The sequence below is a fragment of the Phyllostomus hastatus genome, unplaced genomic scaffold (genome assembly GCF_019186645.2).
Source record: "Phyllostomus hastatus isolate PE091 unplaced genomic scaffold, TTU_PhHast_1.1 phas_contig_67, whole genome shotgun sequence".
NCBI classification, from domain to species: domain Eukaryota; kingdom Metazoa; phylum Chordata; class Mammalia; order Chiroptera; family Phyllostomidae; genus Phyllostomus; species Phyllostomus hastatus.
In genome coordinates, this window is record NW_025333936.1 from 207,400 (window position 1) to 221,906 (window position 14,507).

Consider the following 14,507-nt stretch of genomic DNA (forward strand, 5'->3'; position numbering starts at 1 on the left):
ACAATGTATATTCATTCTCTGGCCAGATTTGCTCCCAGAGGCGACTGTTCCAGTAGAGGTTTGTAGCTGCCTCTTGGCATCGTTCCCAGGCTGAGTCAGGCAGGGAGGGCAAAGTATCCAAGAGACTAGGAGACTTTTGCAGAAAGACTGAGGACTCAGGCTATGACAAAGCCAAGGGATGAGGGTCTTTCTGCCCCTTCTCTGAAGACCCCTAAGTCCTTCCCTGATGGCCCTTCATGACAGTGTCTGTCTTAGGTTGTCCTTTCCCTTTTGAGGGATCTTACCTGTCATTGGCTAACCTGTCTCCTGCCCAGCATCTGCCTGGACCAAGCAGGGGGAAGTGAGGGAGGCAGGGGCTGCACTCCTACCAGGAGGTAATGTTCTGTCTCCTAGTGGCTCATGTCCCCAAGGCCTTTCACTCATCTCTAGTTGTGGGACAAAGGCCACAGTCCCTGAAACCAGGTGGGATGACTCCCAACAGGATGTAACTGAAAGTTAAATTTCAGAACACTTTCAAAAGCCAAGGGTCCATTGCCCAGGAATATCCAATGTTGATGCTCTTTTACCAAAAATGGCCAAGTTCCAAGGTCCTCAAATTAAAACTTGCCCCACTAAGCACATCTGCATACCACTTTCCCATAATGCCTTAAAAACCCTTAATCCTTAAGCAAGATGGACTTGAGGCAACATTAAATCTGCCATCATCTCAGCACCTTTTTGACCAATAAATCTTTCCTTACTCCAAACTCTGACATTTGGAGTTTTGACTTCAAAGCGTTGGCACATAAACTTGGGTTTTGTAACACAATTTCTGTGCTGGCCTGGAGGACAGTTTAAAATAGAAAAGGAAATGTAAACTATCTTTTACTAACACTGTGCAGTTTCTGAGAAATCAGGGCAAGTACATCTACCAACCAACACCCAGGACATTGTTTTTAGAACTGCCTAGCTCATGAGCTTGCCTCATCATCTTTCAATTTCCTGTAGTGACCTTTTAAAACCCCTTTCATTTTTGGTTTCTATTTCACATTCTAATCCCCTGCTGTCTCTGTGTATAAGATGCACAGGGTAGAAAGAAAAAAGAAATCCCCAGGATTTGGTGAGAAAGAAGTTTATTAGGAACCAACACAACTAAACTGAAGGACAGAGTTAGAACTCTAACAACGTTCTCCTCCTCGAGGCAGCTTTGCTACCAGCTCTAAAAGACATCTGCTGTTGACTTTATAGTTAGGGTAAGATTAGAGCCAGGGTGGGGGAAATGTTTTAAAGGGTCAGGATGTTTTAAAAACTTTTCCATCCAAGATAGGATGCAACTCAGCCTGATATGGAACATCAGAATTAATTAAAAACTAAACTGTGGTACTGCTGGGGAATAGAATTCCTTATGTGCCAGCTCCATTTGCTTACTGCTGAGTTAGACACAAGCGTATGTAGAGACTAACCCAATCACCAGCACTTCGGAACACATAAAAAAAACATTTCCTGGCATTTTCTTTCTTTACACTTTTTTTCTACTTCTACAGCTCTCTCTCTCTATCTTAAGCTAGCAGTCTGCTGATATAAATAGACATTTTTTTATGTACTTCCAGTATTTCAAAAACAGGCTCAGAGTCTTGAGTGAAAAGCAATGCCATACAAATAACCAGTTGCAGGACCATTTCCTCCCTCCCTCCCTCCCTCCCTCCCTTCCTTCCTTCCTTCCTTCCTTCCGTAATTTCTTCAGAAACTTAGGTCATGCTGGAGAGCAGTATGTCCCAGGTTCAGTAAGCAAAAGACTTTTTCTGCTTCAAGACTAGAAGTTCTAGTTTACCCCATGTATTCTCTTGCAGACAAGGTTGCACCCTGGACATGGCCTCAGAGACCCACATGCCGGCCCCAGTGTGTCTCATTGAGAACACTAATGGGAAACTAGCAGTTAATCCGGAAGCTTTGAAAATCCTGTCTGCCATTACCCAGCCTCTTGTCGTGGTGGCCATTGTGGGCCTCTACCGCACAGGTAAATCTTACCTGATGAACAAGCTGGCTGGGAAGAGCAAGGGTGAGTGACACCAGAAAATCCCACACCCAGCATGACTATGGAGATATGAAGAGAGAAAGTTAGGGATGGGGAAGAGTTTTTAAAAGGTAATGTTTGGGCCACAGCTGGCTAATTACCTTCTGGGGTATAAAAGGCAGAGGTCTGTTCCTGAAACATCACCTCTGTTTTTTTTTAACTTAGTATATCATTGGGAAAATCAAAATATTTTCTAATCATAGGGAGTAAGACATCAATAAAATAACATATATAATTATAAACTATGAAAATTTTACTAGCATAGTATACTTGTAAAAGTAACCTATGAAGTTGCCAACCTGTGAGATAGTCTTATTTTGCCATCTTTCTATTGTAGTTGAGGTCAATACTGGTTATACTTTTTTTCCATGTACACATCTTGCTTTCCTTAAACCCTGGCTCAATTGTTAAGAACGTCTCCAACTTCCAGATCCCCTCATCTATTACAACCTCTCCGCTTCCCCTGCAGGCTTCTCTATTGGCTCCACGGTGCAGTCTCACACCAAGGGAATCTGGATGTGGTGTGTGCCTCATCCTGAGAAGGCAGACCACACCCTCGTTCTGCTTGACACTGAGGGACTCGAAGATGTAGAGAAGGTAAGGAACAAAGATTCTTTTCTGATTAACCTTCTCATCTCTTCATATCCTTTATATGGAGAATTTTTTTGTACTTCCACTTGACCAGAGTATATCTTTTTCCACATTTCTATGTTTAATAGGCAAAGTTTGGTAACCTGAAGTAGGCAAAATATATTTAGGAGTCAAAGACATGTTGTGGGAGACTACAAGAATGTGGAGTTAGGCAGTTAACCAAAATGCAGAAAGGTGGCGTAAATAAAATCACTGTCCCAAGTCTGATCCTGCAGAGAATAGTGATTAGCATTGGGCTCTGGGTCTGAGAGATTTGAGTTCAGTAGGGGCTCTGGCACTTGTAGCTCTCTCACATTGACAAACAAAGGTAAGTCTCCCTAAATCTTTGATTTTTCTCTTTGGTCTTATCCATTTCATCGTCTGAAGATACATGAGCTTTTCCCACCTCTATGGTGGTGTTTAACAAACAGCCTGCTGCAGGTAGGGAAGGGGAAAGCCTTGACTTGTAGCACTTGACAGTTTTCTAAATGTTCCCTTCACAGCTTACTTCAAGCTCCCAAAGTGAAGTCGCCAAACTCAGGGTTTGAAATTGATGTACACAGTCAGCTTCTGTGGGCTGGTGTACACTAGCTCTAGCACGGGACTGGATCTTTCTTTTGAACTTCCCCTTTTGTTTAGTTCTTGTTTTGCTTTTGATTTACATATTGGAACATAAATCCAATATGTTCAACCTCAGTCTGTGCCTTTGTTTCCTCATCTGTAACATGGAATAGTAATAAATCTATATCAGAGCATTGTTTTTTAAATATATTTCATTGATTATGCTATTACAGTTGTCCTATTTTCCCCCTTTATTCCCCTCTGCCCTGCCCACCTTCATTCCCCTCCTTTAGTTCATGTCTATGGGTCATACATGTAAGTTCTTTGGCTTCTCCATTTCCTATACTATTCTTAACCTCCTCCTGTCTATTTTGTACCTAACATCTATGCTTCTTATTCCCTATGACCTTTTCCTCCTTTCTCCTCCCCACTGCCCCCGCTGATAACCCTCCATGTGATCTCCATTCCTGTGATTCTGTTCCTGTTCCAGTTGTTTGCTTAGTTTGTTTTTGTTTTTTAGGTTTGGTTTTTGATAGTTGTGAGTTTGTTGTCACTTTATTATCCATATATTTGATCTTCTTTTTCTTAAATAAATCCCTTTAACATTTCATATAATAAGGGCTTGGTGATGGTAAACTCCATTAACTTGACCTTATCTGGGAAGCACTTTATCTGCCCTTCCATTCTAAATGATAGCTTTGCTGGATAGAGTAATTTTGGATGTAGGTCCTTGCCTTTCCTGACTTTGAATACTTCTTTACAGCCCCTTCTTGCATGCAAGGTTTCTTTTGAGAAATCAGCTGACAGTCTTATGGGAACTCCTCTGTAGGTAAATGTCTCCTTTTTCTGCTTTTAAGATTCTCTCCTTATCTTTAATCTTTGGTAATGTAATTATGGTGTGCTTTGGTATGAGCTTCCTTGGGTCCAACTTCTTTGGGACTCTCTAAGCCTCCTGGACTTCCTGAAAGTCTACTGCCTTTGCCAGATTGGGGAGGTTCTCTTTCATTATTTTTTCCAAATAACTTTTTCAGTTTCTTCTCTTCCTCTTCTCCTTCTGGCACCCCTGTGATTCGGATGTTCAAACGTTTAAAGTTGTCCCAGAGGTTTCTAAGCCTCTCCTCATATTTTTGAATTCTTGTTTCTTCATTCTGCTCTTGTTGACTGTTTATTTCTTCCTTCTGGTTCAAACTGTTGATTTGAGTCCCAATCTCTTTCCCTTCACTGTTGGTTCCCTGTATATTTTCCTTTATTTCACTTTTCATAGCCTTCACTTTTTCCTCCATTTTGTGACCCCAGTCAACCAATTCTGTGAGTATCCTGATTACCATTGTTTTGAATTGTGCATCTGATAGGTTGGCTATCTCTTTGTTGCTTAGTTGTATTTTTTCTGGAGCTTTGATCTGTTTTCTCATTTGAGCCATTACTCTTTTTTGTATTGGCTTGCCTGTTACATAGTAAGGGGCAGAGCCTTTGGTATTCACCAGGGCGGAGCAACTCCTGTTGGAGGTTGTAGCGCTGTGTGTGGGGGAGGGGTCTGAGAGAGAACGGTGGCACTAGTTCAGCTCTCCGCAGGCTTTCAGTTACTTTCTCTGTTACCCACAATCAAATTGGGCCCTTCTGGTGCTGATTCCCAGGTGAGTGGGTTTGTGTATGTTCTAGGATGCTGTGGGTCTCTCCAACAGACTCTCCTGTGAGGTTGGGAGTTTCTCCCACCGTGCAACAGGTGTTGTCATTCAGAGGTTTTGAAGCTTTATTTCCCCGCACTTTAACCCTGGGCTGCATGGTTTGTCTTGCTCCCCAGTTGTTCCTCCCTGTTTATCTTCACACAAATGTGGGACCTCCTGGTCTGCCAGATGCCACCTTGCTGAGAGTCCTCTCCATCTGACTGCCCATCTCCACCTCTCCTACCCGTCTGGATGAATGTTTCTTCTTTACTCCTTTGTTGTCAGACTTCCATACAGTTTGATTTTCTGGCAGTTCTGAGTTTGTTTGTTTTTTTTGTTTTTGTTTTTTAAATTTGTTGTTGTCCTTCTTTTGGTTGTGCAAGGAGACACAGTGTGTCTACCTATGCCTCCATCTTGGCCAGAAATCCTCACAGCATAGTTTTGAGTACTAGATAAGATAATGTAAACTGCTCTGTTTACCACAGTAACTTTGCAAATACCTAACTAGTTATAAGAGGGACTGGTGAGTTAACAGTATATGTTCCATAAAAATTATCAATGCTAATGACAGAACTATTCTATTAAAATTTAGGTTTCTTACAATTATTTTTGTTTGTCTCATTTAACATTGTACATCGGGGCTTATTTTTAATGATTATTCATCTGGGAATGCCATGAAATATGAATTCAATTTGTTCTGACTTCTAGGGTGACAAGAACAATGATACTCAGATCTTTGCACTGGCAATACTACTGAGTAGTACCTTTGTTTACAATACCATGAACAAAATTGACCAGACGGCTATCGACCTATTGCAGTATCCTTTTGTGATCCAGGGTGGCACCAAAGCCAGAGAGAACTCTTCTATCCACTAGCTATATTTATAAGTCCTTTGAACCAAACACAAAAATAAAAAATGTGGTAAACATTAAAAGTACAAGGAAATGAGCCCTTATATTTACTGACAAAATGAAGAATTGGTTATAATGAAAAGAGAACATAATAGTGGAAAGATGTATGGTGTTCAATATGGGTTTAGCTACAGTCCTATTTTCACCAATATTCCTTAATTGTATCTCAGTTTTGTAACAGAACTGTCAAATCTGCTGAGAACGCTATCCTCACCTGATCTTAACAGAGTTGAAGATGAAGCTGACTTGGTGAGCTTCTATCCAGACTTAGTGTGGACTCTGAGAGATTTCTACCTATCTCTGGAAGCAGATGGACAAAGCATCACAGCAGATGAGTACCTGGAGAATTCACTGAAGCTGAAGCCAGGTAACAGGGCCTTCAGTTTTGGAGAGAGAGAGAAAAGTAATACAAGAATATCTCTGGGTATAGGTGGCTGCATTTATAGTTTCCTATATTTGCTCACCTGGCTAAACTGCCAAGAAAGTAATTAAACTAATAGACTCAATATCAAATTGTATTACGCCCTGTTCTTGGAACAGACTCCTTCTTTTCTTTCTTTCCCTGATGGGTTACCTTTTAACTTTTTGCTTGGGATTTGTAGAGAGGTATTGAAATAAATAACATCAGTTGGAAGAAAAATTTATTCATGGGAAGTCAATTATAATGAATGCTCTTCCTATAGTAAATAAATCCTATTTTCCTTCCCCAGACACTCATCAAAATCATCAAAATTTCAATTTGCCCCGTTGTTGTATACAGAAATTCTTTCCAATAAAGAAATGCTTCATCTTTGACTCTCCCACTCACCGGAAGAAGCTTGCCCAGCTTGAGACACTACACGATGATGAACTGGATCCTGATTTTGTGCAACAAGTGGCAGATTTCTGTTACTACATCTTTCGCCATTCCAAGACTAAAACTCTTTCAGGAGGCATCAAGGCCAATGGGCCTGGTGGGTACCTTTCTGAGGATTTTCCTTCAACTAAATGTAAAGAAAGGGGGCACTGTTGAAAGTTTCTCTTTTTACTGTCAATGTTGAAAATGCATAGTCTGTTACTACCAAGAAAATCATATAAATCACAGGTATTAAGTTCCAGGTGGTACCAAAAACATTTCTAGGAATTATTTTAGTAGTGCCTCTAAAGTAGAATAAAATAAGAATATAATCTGAAGAAAAGGTTAAGTTAAAGATTTCTATTCATAGGTGGTCTACTGTTGGATTTGAGCAATCCACATGAGTTGGCAACATTTGTTCCTGAAAACATAGAGGATACTTATGTGTCAAAGCCTTTGCTAGGCACGAAAATTAGGACAATGTGTACATTCTCCGCAGAAATGGAACTTACCTGATACAAACATTAAACAAACAGATGGCCAAAACATCTTGGGCCAGTTTTTTTCTAAAGACTCTATGTCTCAACTCTATAAATCATTGCTATACTCTACAGCAACAATTTCCAACCCGTGTGCCTCAAAGAAAATTTTTAAAATATGCAATACTTGACTATTTAGTCAGGGGCACTGACCTGCTTTCCCTTAGATTGTCAAATAATAAAGAAATGACAACAGCCAACACATAGCCATCCAGTGTGAATGGATCAAATTACACCTATTTTTTTGTCAGATCGGCAAAGAATATAATGTATTTTTTGTGTACTGCAGAATTTTAGTAATTAGGTTGTGTGCCATGAGCTGAAAAAGGTTGAAAATTACTTCTCTAGAGGGACAGTAATGCAAACAAAAGTGTGCAAATGTCAAAGAAGACAAAAATGAAAGTTGCAACAAAGAGGAAAGGCAACCTGGTTGGTCTGATCTGCTCACTTTGTGTTTTTTCAGCTAACACTCATATCAGCTTTACAAACTGAAGTGGAAGGGAAAAGGGAATTCTGAAGAAATGAAACCCTGAGGAAGAGGGAAAGAAAGAGTAAACAGGCAAAAGGCCTGTTGCAGTCTAATCAGTGAATATGCACAACTTTAACTATTTCCTCATTTCTCAATAGAAAAAGGATGGCATGAGGATGATCACATACATCCTGAGATTTCTCCTTTCTTTTCCCAAAAAAGGAAAGATTTGGATTCTTGGTCACACAATTTCCCTGCGGGGGGAAAAAAACTTATTTGGGCCACTTGAATACTATGCAGAATAATGAAAAAACTCAGACAATGCATTGTTAAATTAACATTCTCAGAACTACCCAGTTTAGAGCATACCCTCTTTCTCTGCAAATAATGCAACCATCTCTTTCCCCTGTGAAGAACTAGAAAGCCTGGTGCTGACCTTCGTCAGTGCCATCACCAGCGCAAATCTGCCCTGCCTGGAGAACTCAGTGCTGGCCTTGGCCCAAATCAAGAACTCAGCCGCAGTGCAAAAGGCCATTGCCCACTATGACAAGCAGATGGCCCAGAAGGTGCAGCTGCCCACAGAAACCCTCCAGGAGCTGCTGGACCTGCACAGGGCTAGTGAGAAAGAGGCCATTGAAATCTTCATGAAGAATTCCTTCAAGGATGTGGACCAAAAGTTCCAGAAGGAATTAGGGGTAATTCTTTTTTTTTCTCTAGTTCATGGGGATTACAAGGTAAAATATTGCTATGAAATGCAAAATGGGGACTTAATTAAGAAAAGCAATTCTTGCTAAACTGGAAAATAATGACTATCACTAATATAACCAAGATATCATTGTTATTCTGAAAACAAACAAATAAATAAACATAATTATTCTGGGTCCTGTGGATTCTGATACTTTCACACACATACAACTTGTCTTACAAGTTACACCCATAGACTAATTTTTTGATATGTTGTATTCACTTTTATTTTTTTATTTTAATTTTTAACTTAAAAAATTTTATTATTGTTAAAGTACAGTTGTCTCTATTTTCCCCCCAATCGCTGGCCCACCACCCCCAGCCATCCCCACCCCCCCCCCACCCTTGATCCCTACCCACCTATTGGCTTTGTCCATGTGTCCTTTATACATGTTCCTTTTGACCCTTCCTCTTTCCCCCCCCCATTATCCCCCCTCTCACCTCCCCTCTGGTTACTGTCAGTTTGTTCTTAATTCCAGTGTCTCTGGTAATATTTTTCTTGCTTGTTTGTTTTGTTTATCAGGTTCCACTTATAGGTGAGATCATATGGTACTACTTTTTAAAATTAATTTCATTTCTTTAAAAATCATATTTATAAAGTATAAGTTAACTTCCCTTTTATGTTAATCAAGTATACAGAATTGCCAAATGGATCTACTAAGAGATCACGTCTCCAGGTTTAATAGTATATACTCATATCATTTTAGCCAATTATTTGAGTTCAACTCCTGATTGGAATCTGAGGCCCAGTAAAATACTGAAATAAGGAATGATTGTAAATGAGTAGGTTGCATTTAAAATGAGATCATGAGGCTAGAGATCTGTAATCGGAAGATCATATCTAAAGCAGAAAAGCAAGAGAAAGGGGTTTCGGGTGATTTGAAATACAAAACTCATTTTTTTTCTACTCTGTATGATTAACTTTTCTAGGTTTGGTAGGAAGGATATAGTCTTGCTGTAGTTCTCTAGTTTCTAGAAAAAAGATATGGAAATTCTTTCTGAGAATCATTTCTAGGAATACTGAAGTGTTGCTAACATCTTTTCATTGGCCTTTGTCTCTTTGAAGACCCTGCTGAAAGCCAAACAGGATGACTTTTGTAAACAGAACTTGGAGGCATCATCAGACCGTTGCTCAGCTTTACTTCAGAATATTTTTGGTTCTCTAGAAGAAGATGTGAAGCAGGGGATTTATTCAAAGCCAGGGGGGGGCATTGTCTCTTCATGCAGAAGACAGAAGAGCTGAAGGCAAAGTACTATCAGGAGCCCAGGAAAGGAATACAGGTATCCCTAGTTTCATGAATTAATTGGACTGGGGGTAGGGAGGGGGGTCTCTTTCAAAATTCAGTGAAGACAAGAATAAAGTATTTATGCTCTAATGATAGCTGGGGAATTAAACTGAACTATTGCCATAATCAACAGACTTTTACTGCAATGGTCAACATTCATTGCAACATAGGAACTTTTCTGATTACATAAGACAGAATTCCAATAATTGAAACTAACTTAAAAAATAAAAACCAGACAAACTTGTAATTCCCTAGCTCGCATGAAATGTTTAAATTTAGTTACAACTATAGCTGCATTCAGGAATTTAAACTATGTCATCAATTTTCCCCTTCTTTTTTTTCCTTTCTGACTTCCCTTTAGGTTTCTGTTCTGTTTTTCTCACTACTGGTCTTGTTCTCAGGCATGGCAGCAAAATGACACCAACATCACCAAGCTTAACTGGACCTTTTTTCCTCAGCCTGAAAGGAGAGAGAGCATTTTCCCTGGCATCCGCATCAGTCTTTAAAACACCGAAACTTATCATTTCCTCACTTGTACCAACATTCTTAGTATCTAGTGGCCTTGGGTGCTCTGATTGGCCAGCCCAGAGTTTGTGCCCACCCTTATGACAGAAGAGTCTTGACTGACAGTTCCACTAAATGCAGGCTAAGCACTTATTGGAAGGAAAAGATGCTGGGAAGAAAAATAAATAAAAATATTTACAACTCACTTCTAACTGCATGATTTTGGGGTTTCTAGGCTGAAGAAGCTCTGCAAAAATATTTACAGTCCAAGAAGTCTATGAGTGATGCCATTCTGCAGACAGACAAGACTCTCACAGCGAGGGCAAAGGAAATGGAAGGTGAGAAGAAAATGGAAGAGATGCAAGATAGAACTTTCTACACATTTTAGATTAATTTGGCCTGGTTTACCTGGGATCATTAAACTAGAACAAGAACAGCAAAGATGATTTTTAGCTCCTCAGGCTTTATCGGAGTAGGGTGTGTACTGTTAGCTGTGAAGGAGAAATAGCCCCAGGGAATTTTCTCTTTGCAGCAGCAGCAATAGCAAATAAGAGCAGGAGACAGAAGGAAGGGGCTCTTTAATCCTAGAGAGGTTTGTCATTTTCTTCTTTCTCAGAAACACGTTTGAGAGTGAGGGCTGCAGAGGCTGAAGCACAAAGGTTGGAGAAGATTCGAAGGGAGCAGCAGCAAATGATAGAGCAGAGGGAGAGACAGTATCAGGAGCAACTGAGACAAATGGAGATGGAAAGAACCCGCCGTCTGGCTGAGGAACAGAGGGCTTTGGAAAGGAAACTCCAGGTATTCATCCATTATTCCATCTCAGAATTTTAACCGTATCTCCCTTCTCTGTATTGATAAGAACATGAAGCAGTGACAAATAGGGAGAGGCAGCATACTATTCTGGCTCAAGACAAGGACTCTGGAGTCAGACAGGTTGGGTAACAATCCCAGCTCTAATTACATGGTTTGTGCAAGTTATCTGTGCCCTCTATGCCTTAGTTTCCAATTGTGGAAAATGGAGGCAGTAATGACTCCTATTTTATAATGTATTTAATAACTAAATGATTCAGTACTTGTGTTTAGACTGGTGCTGGGCACAGAATAAGCGCTACACTTGTTAAATAAAATCCAAGGATATTTCTAACCCACAGTAATTAGTCTTTTTTTGCTATGTTGTTAATTGCTATAAGCAATCTTTTCCTTTGGTCATAGATTAACTTGTTAAATTAATTTCATATTACTGCATCTAGTCCCCTATCTTTGCCTTGATTTTCACTGGTTCTGAATACTTTTAACTTGCAGAGTTTGTTTCATACATTCCTTTATTAACATCACTCAGTAAGCAGTAGTTCCTATTTACCAAGTACTGTACAAAGTACTTTACACACATTTCCTCACCTATTCTGTTCATTGTGGGGGCAGAACCATTATGTCTCCATTTTTCTGATTAAAAACATTAGGTTCCAAACAGATAGCTAAATGCCAGTATCACATAGCCTAGCAAGTTCTCAAAACTGCCTTCCTAGTGAGTGAGAGCTATAATGCTTTTATTTCTGCAAACCTAGTATGAGATTCTTATGTGAGCACCCTTTTGAGACAAAGTGCACCTCAACTGTCCCCCAGGGTGACCAGTCTACCTGTAGATCCTAGTTTGCCAGGTGATGCTCCAAGACATTTTTATGATTACAGCCCTACACTGAAGGGTAGTAGGATCAACCTGAGGTTCTTGATCTCCTCAGTCTTACCTCTACTTCTTCCCTACAACTATGGAGCCCCGAAACGTATTTCCTGATGTAAAGCTCAGACTCCTCACCTGACTGTGGATGACACCTAGACACCCAGTTGTTGTGTCAGTCTCCCCTCAGAGAACTAGATCTGACATTGCTCTGTGTATAAATGAGAACTGAAGTCAAGATGTGACCCAGAGTCCCCAAAGAGGAAGGGGGAAGGTACCTCTGAATGCAATTCTTGAGACACCAATACTTCAAGAATTGAGAGACAGTGATGTTTCTGCAGCTAGAGAAACAGATGTGGGAGAATTACTCAGATAGGAAACCAGGAAGGAGAGGGTCAAATGAGTATAAGTAGAAAGGAGAATTTAGGAACTGTCTTTTTTTTTAACTGATAACTTTAAAAAGTAAGGAAAATCAATGATTTGGGTTTATCCTCCCCATTCCCCAATAATGTGGATATTACTTTTTGTTCAGCTCTATAGTTTTATTTATTGCTCTTTAGGAAGAGACTGCAAAGCACCAGGAGAGAGTCGAGGCTGAAATGAGACAACTTCAGAACCAACTCCAGCAGCAGCAGTACAATGCCAGCTCACCAGACTGTATCTTACTCTAAAGCTAAATATCAGAACTCCTTTTCATGTTTACCACCACTGAGGACAGGAAACAAGACACTATAAAACTTGGGACAATTCCCGTTTGAATCAATTTTATAATAATTATGTCAAACTTTTATATTTCTATAAAGTTATGGTGCTAATAATTGGTAAAATACATATTTCAATAGTTTAAATAATGGTTACTTCCTTAAAAAGGTTATGAATTAATTGTATAATAAGGGACATATTTGATCACTGCATTTGTTTGGTAGAGATATTGGGCTAGTTGTCTGAGAGAAAACTTTCTCTTATATCCCAACGCCACCCCTCTCATTTTCTCAGGGAGATTGAAAGTGACCTAGGGAGTGTGATTCACAATAGACTAAGTCAAATGGGACTTGACCAAAGTCTTGAGTTCAGGTGGGCATCACTCCTGCCACATTGTCATATGCTGGGTGCCATCTGAAGGTTACCAATGGGAAGAAAATTAACCTCGCTTCTTAGTCGAAACAAGGTACGGTTCTCAACTGGGAGGAAGCTGCTCAGTCTATGGGCAGTGATATCACTACTGATCATGTTCAGTTGAGGGATTGCTTAGGGAGATTCCAAAGTGTAAGCAAATAACAGTATACTGAGGTGAAGGTGCTCCAGAAGATAGAAGGGACTATCAGTATGGAAAATGTGACATAGGCTGAAGGGCTAAAGAAGCCGTTTCCTTTATGTTACCCTCATCAAGGGCATAACCTAAATAGGACATTTTATATCATGAAGAAATTTATACTGGACTTAATAATTCTGTATTGTGTCTTTTATAATCCTTTAGAGCTTATAAATAAATGGTATAAGGAATGCCAGATAATGTGCCAAAATATCCGATGGGTTCAGTTTATTTATACTTGCTTTTAACGCTACAGTTAAATGATCTTAATTCTTTGCACTCATATGTGAAAGCCTACTGATTTTTATTAAAAACTATAAATGGTATACATATATGTTTGTACATATTTTTACCAATAAATAACCATAAAATTGAAATAACTCTATTACTTTGTTTTTATTTTCCCCGATTGTTAAAAGTCAATGAGGAGCCTTCTGAATTTCCCTAAGGAGATTAAGAATTATTTTAAGACTAAAAATAAAACATATTTTCTTACATATTTTATTTGTTTTTTGTTTTATCTCCAATAAAATAGGCTTTATAGAAACATTACACAAAGCTCTATTTTTGTTTTCCTTAAATTGCTTACTTATTTATATAAAGAATTTCCCAGTTGAGTTATATTATAGGAGATAAAACTTATTTAGTTGCTTAAAATATGACTTACATTTTTACAAAAGAAAAACATAAATTTTAATTTCTGTCTTTTTTTTCTGTTCTTTGGAGACCCTTATTATGCTGAACTTCCCATATCAATGGGCTTGGTGAGGTTCAGCTGTACTTCCTGATTTGAACTGTACTTCAGTACACACCAAAGATCAGTGTATTTGTTTGAGAATTTGTTTAACAATACTCTGTAATTGCCTTTGCAACCTGTATAATTCATAAGACACAATAAAGTGCATTGTAATATCCAAGGAAATGTCATAATTGAAAAGATTAATATTGTTTTCATTACTGTCTCTCTTATAGAAATAAGCGAAAACAAAACAAAATTTGAGACTAAGCAAAATTAAGTCACCTATCTCAGGTTCCAACCTTGGTACTGTTAACTTAGACAATTTTACAGATCATCTGACTTCTAGTCCAATATTTCTATTATATCTTCAGGAACAAAATAAAGGCTTTCTCCTTTCTTTAAGAACCTACAGAAGTGCAAGTACCTTTTACCAGTGGTCCACATTCTTTCTGACCAGCACTCCTGCCTCCCACTCATCCCCAAATATTTCAATATCGTATGACTTTTTTAAAGTGGCCATTGGCTTGAAAATGACCAGAAAAGACACATCAAGATGAACATTGACAATTTCTTGAAGCTACCAA

General features: G+C 39.1%; 1 protein-coding gene across 1 annotated transcript; it reads left to right on the forward strand.

Moving 5' to 3' along the window:
* The first annotated feature begins 1,832 nt into the window (after positions 1-1,832).
* On the forward strand, positions 1,833-12,864 carry LOC123825886 (guanylate-binding protein 1-like). The gene is given in 11 exon segments (XM_045849536.1): positions 1,833-2,038; positions 2,523-2,650; positions 5,617-5,726; positions 5,991-6,187; positions 6,531-6,773; positions 8,078-8,358; positions 9,474-9,608; positions 9,611-9,688; positions 10,433-10,535; positions 10,814-10,995; positions 12,433-12,864. Coding segments are annotated over 11 exon segments (1,758 nt in total). The 5' UTR covers positions 1,833-1,848; the 3' UTR covers positions 12,544-12,864.
* The last annotated feature ends 1,643 nt before the right edge of the window (positions 12,865-14,507 follow it).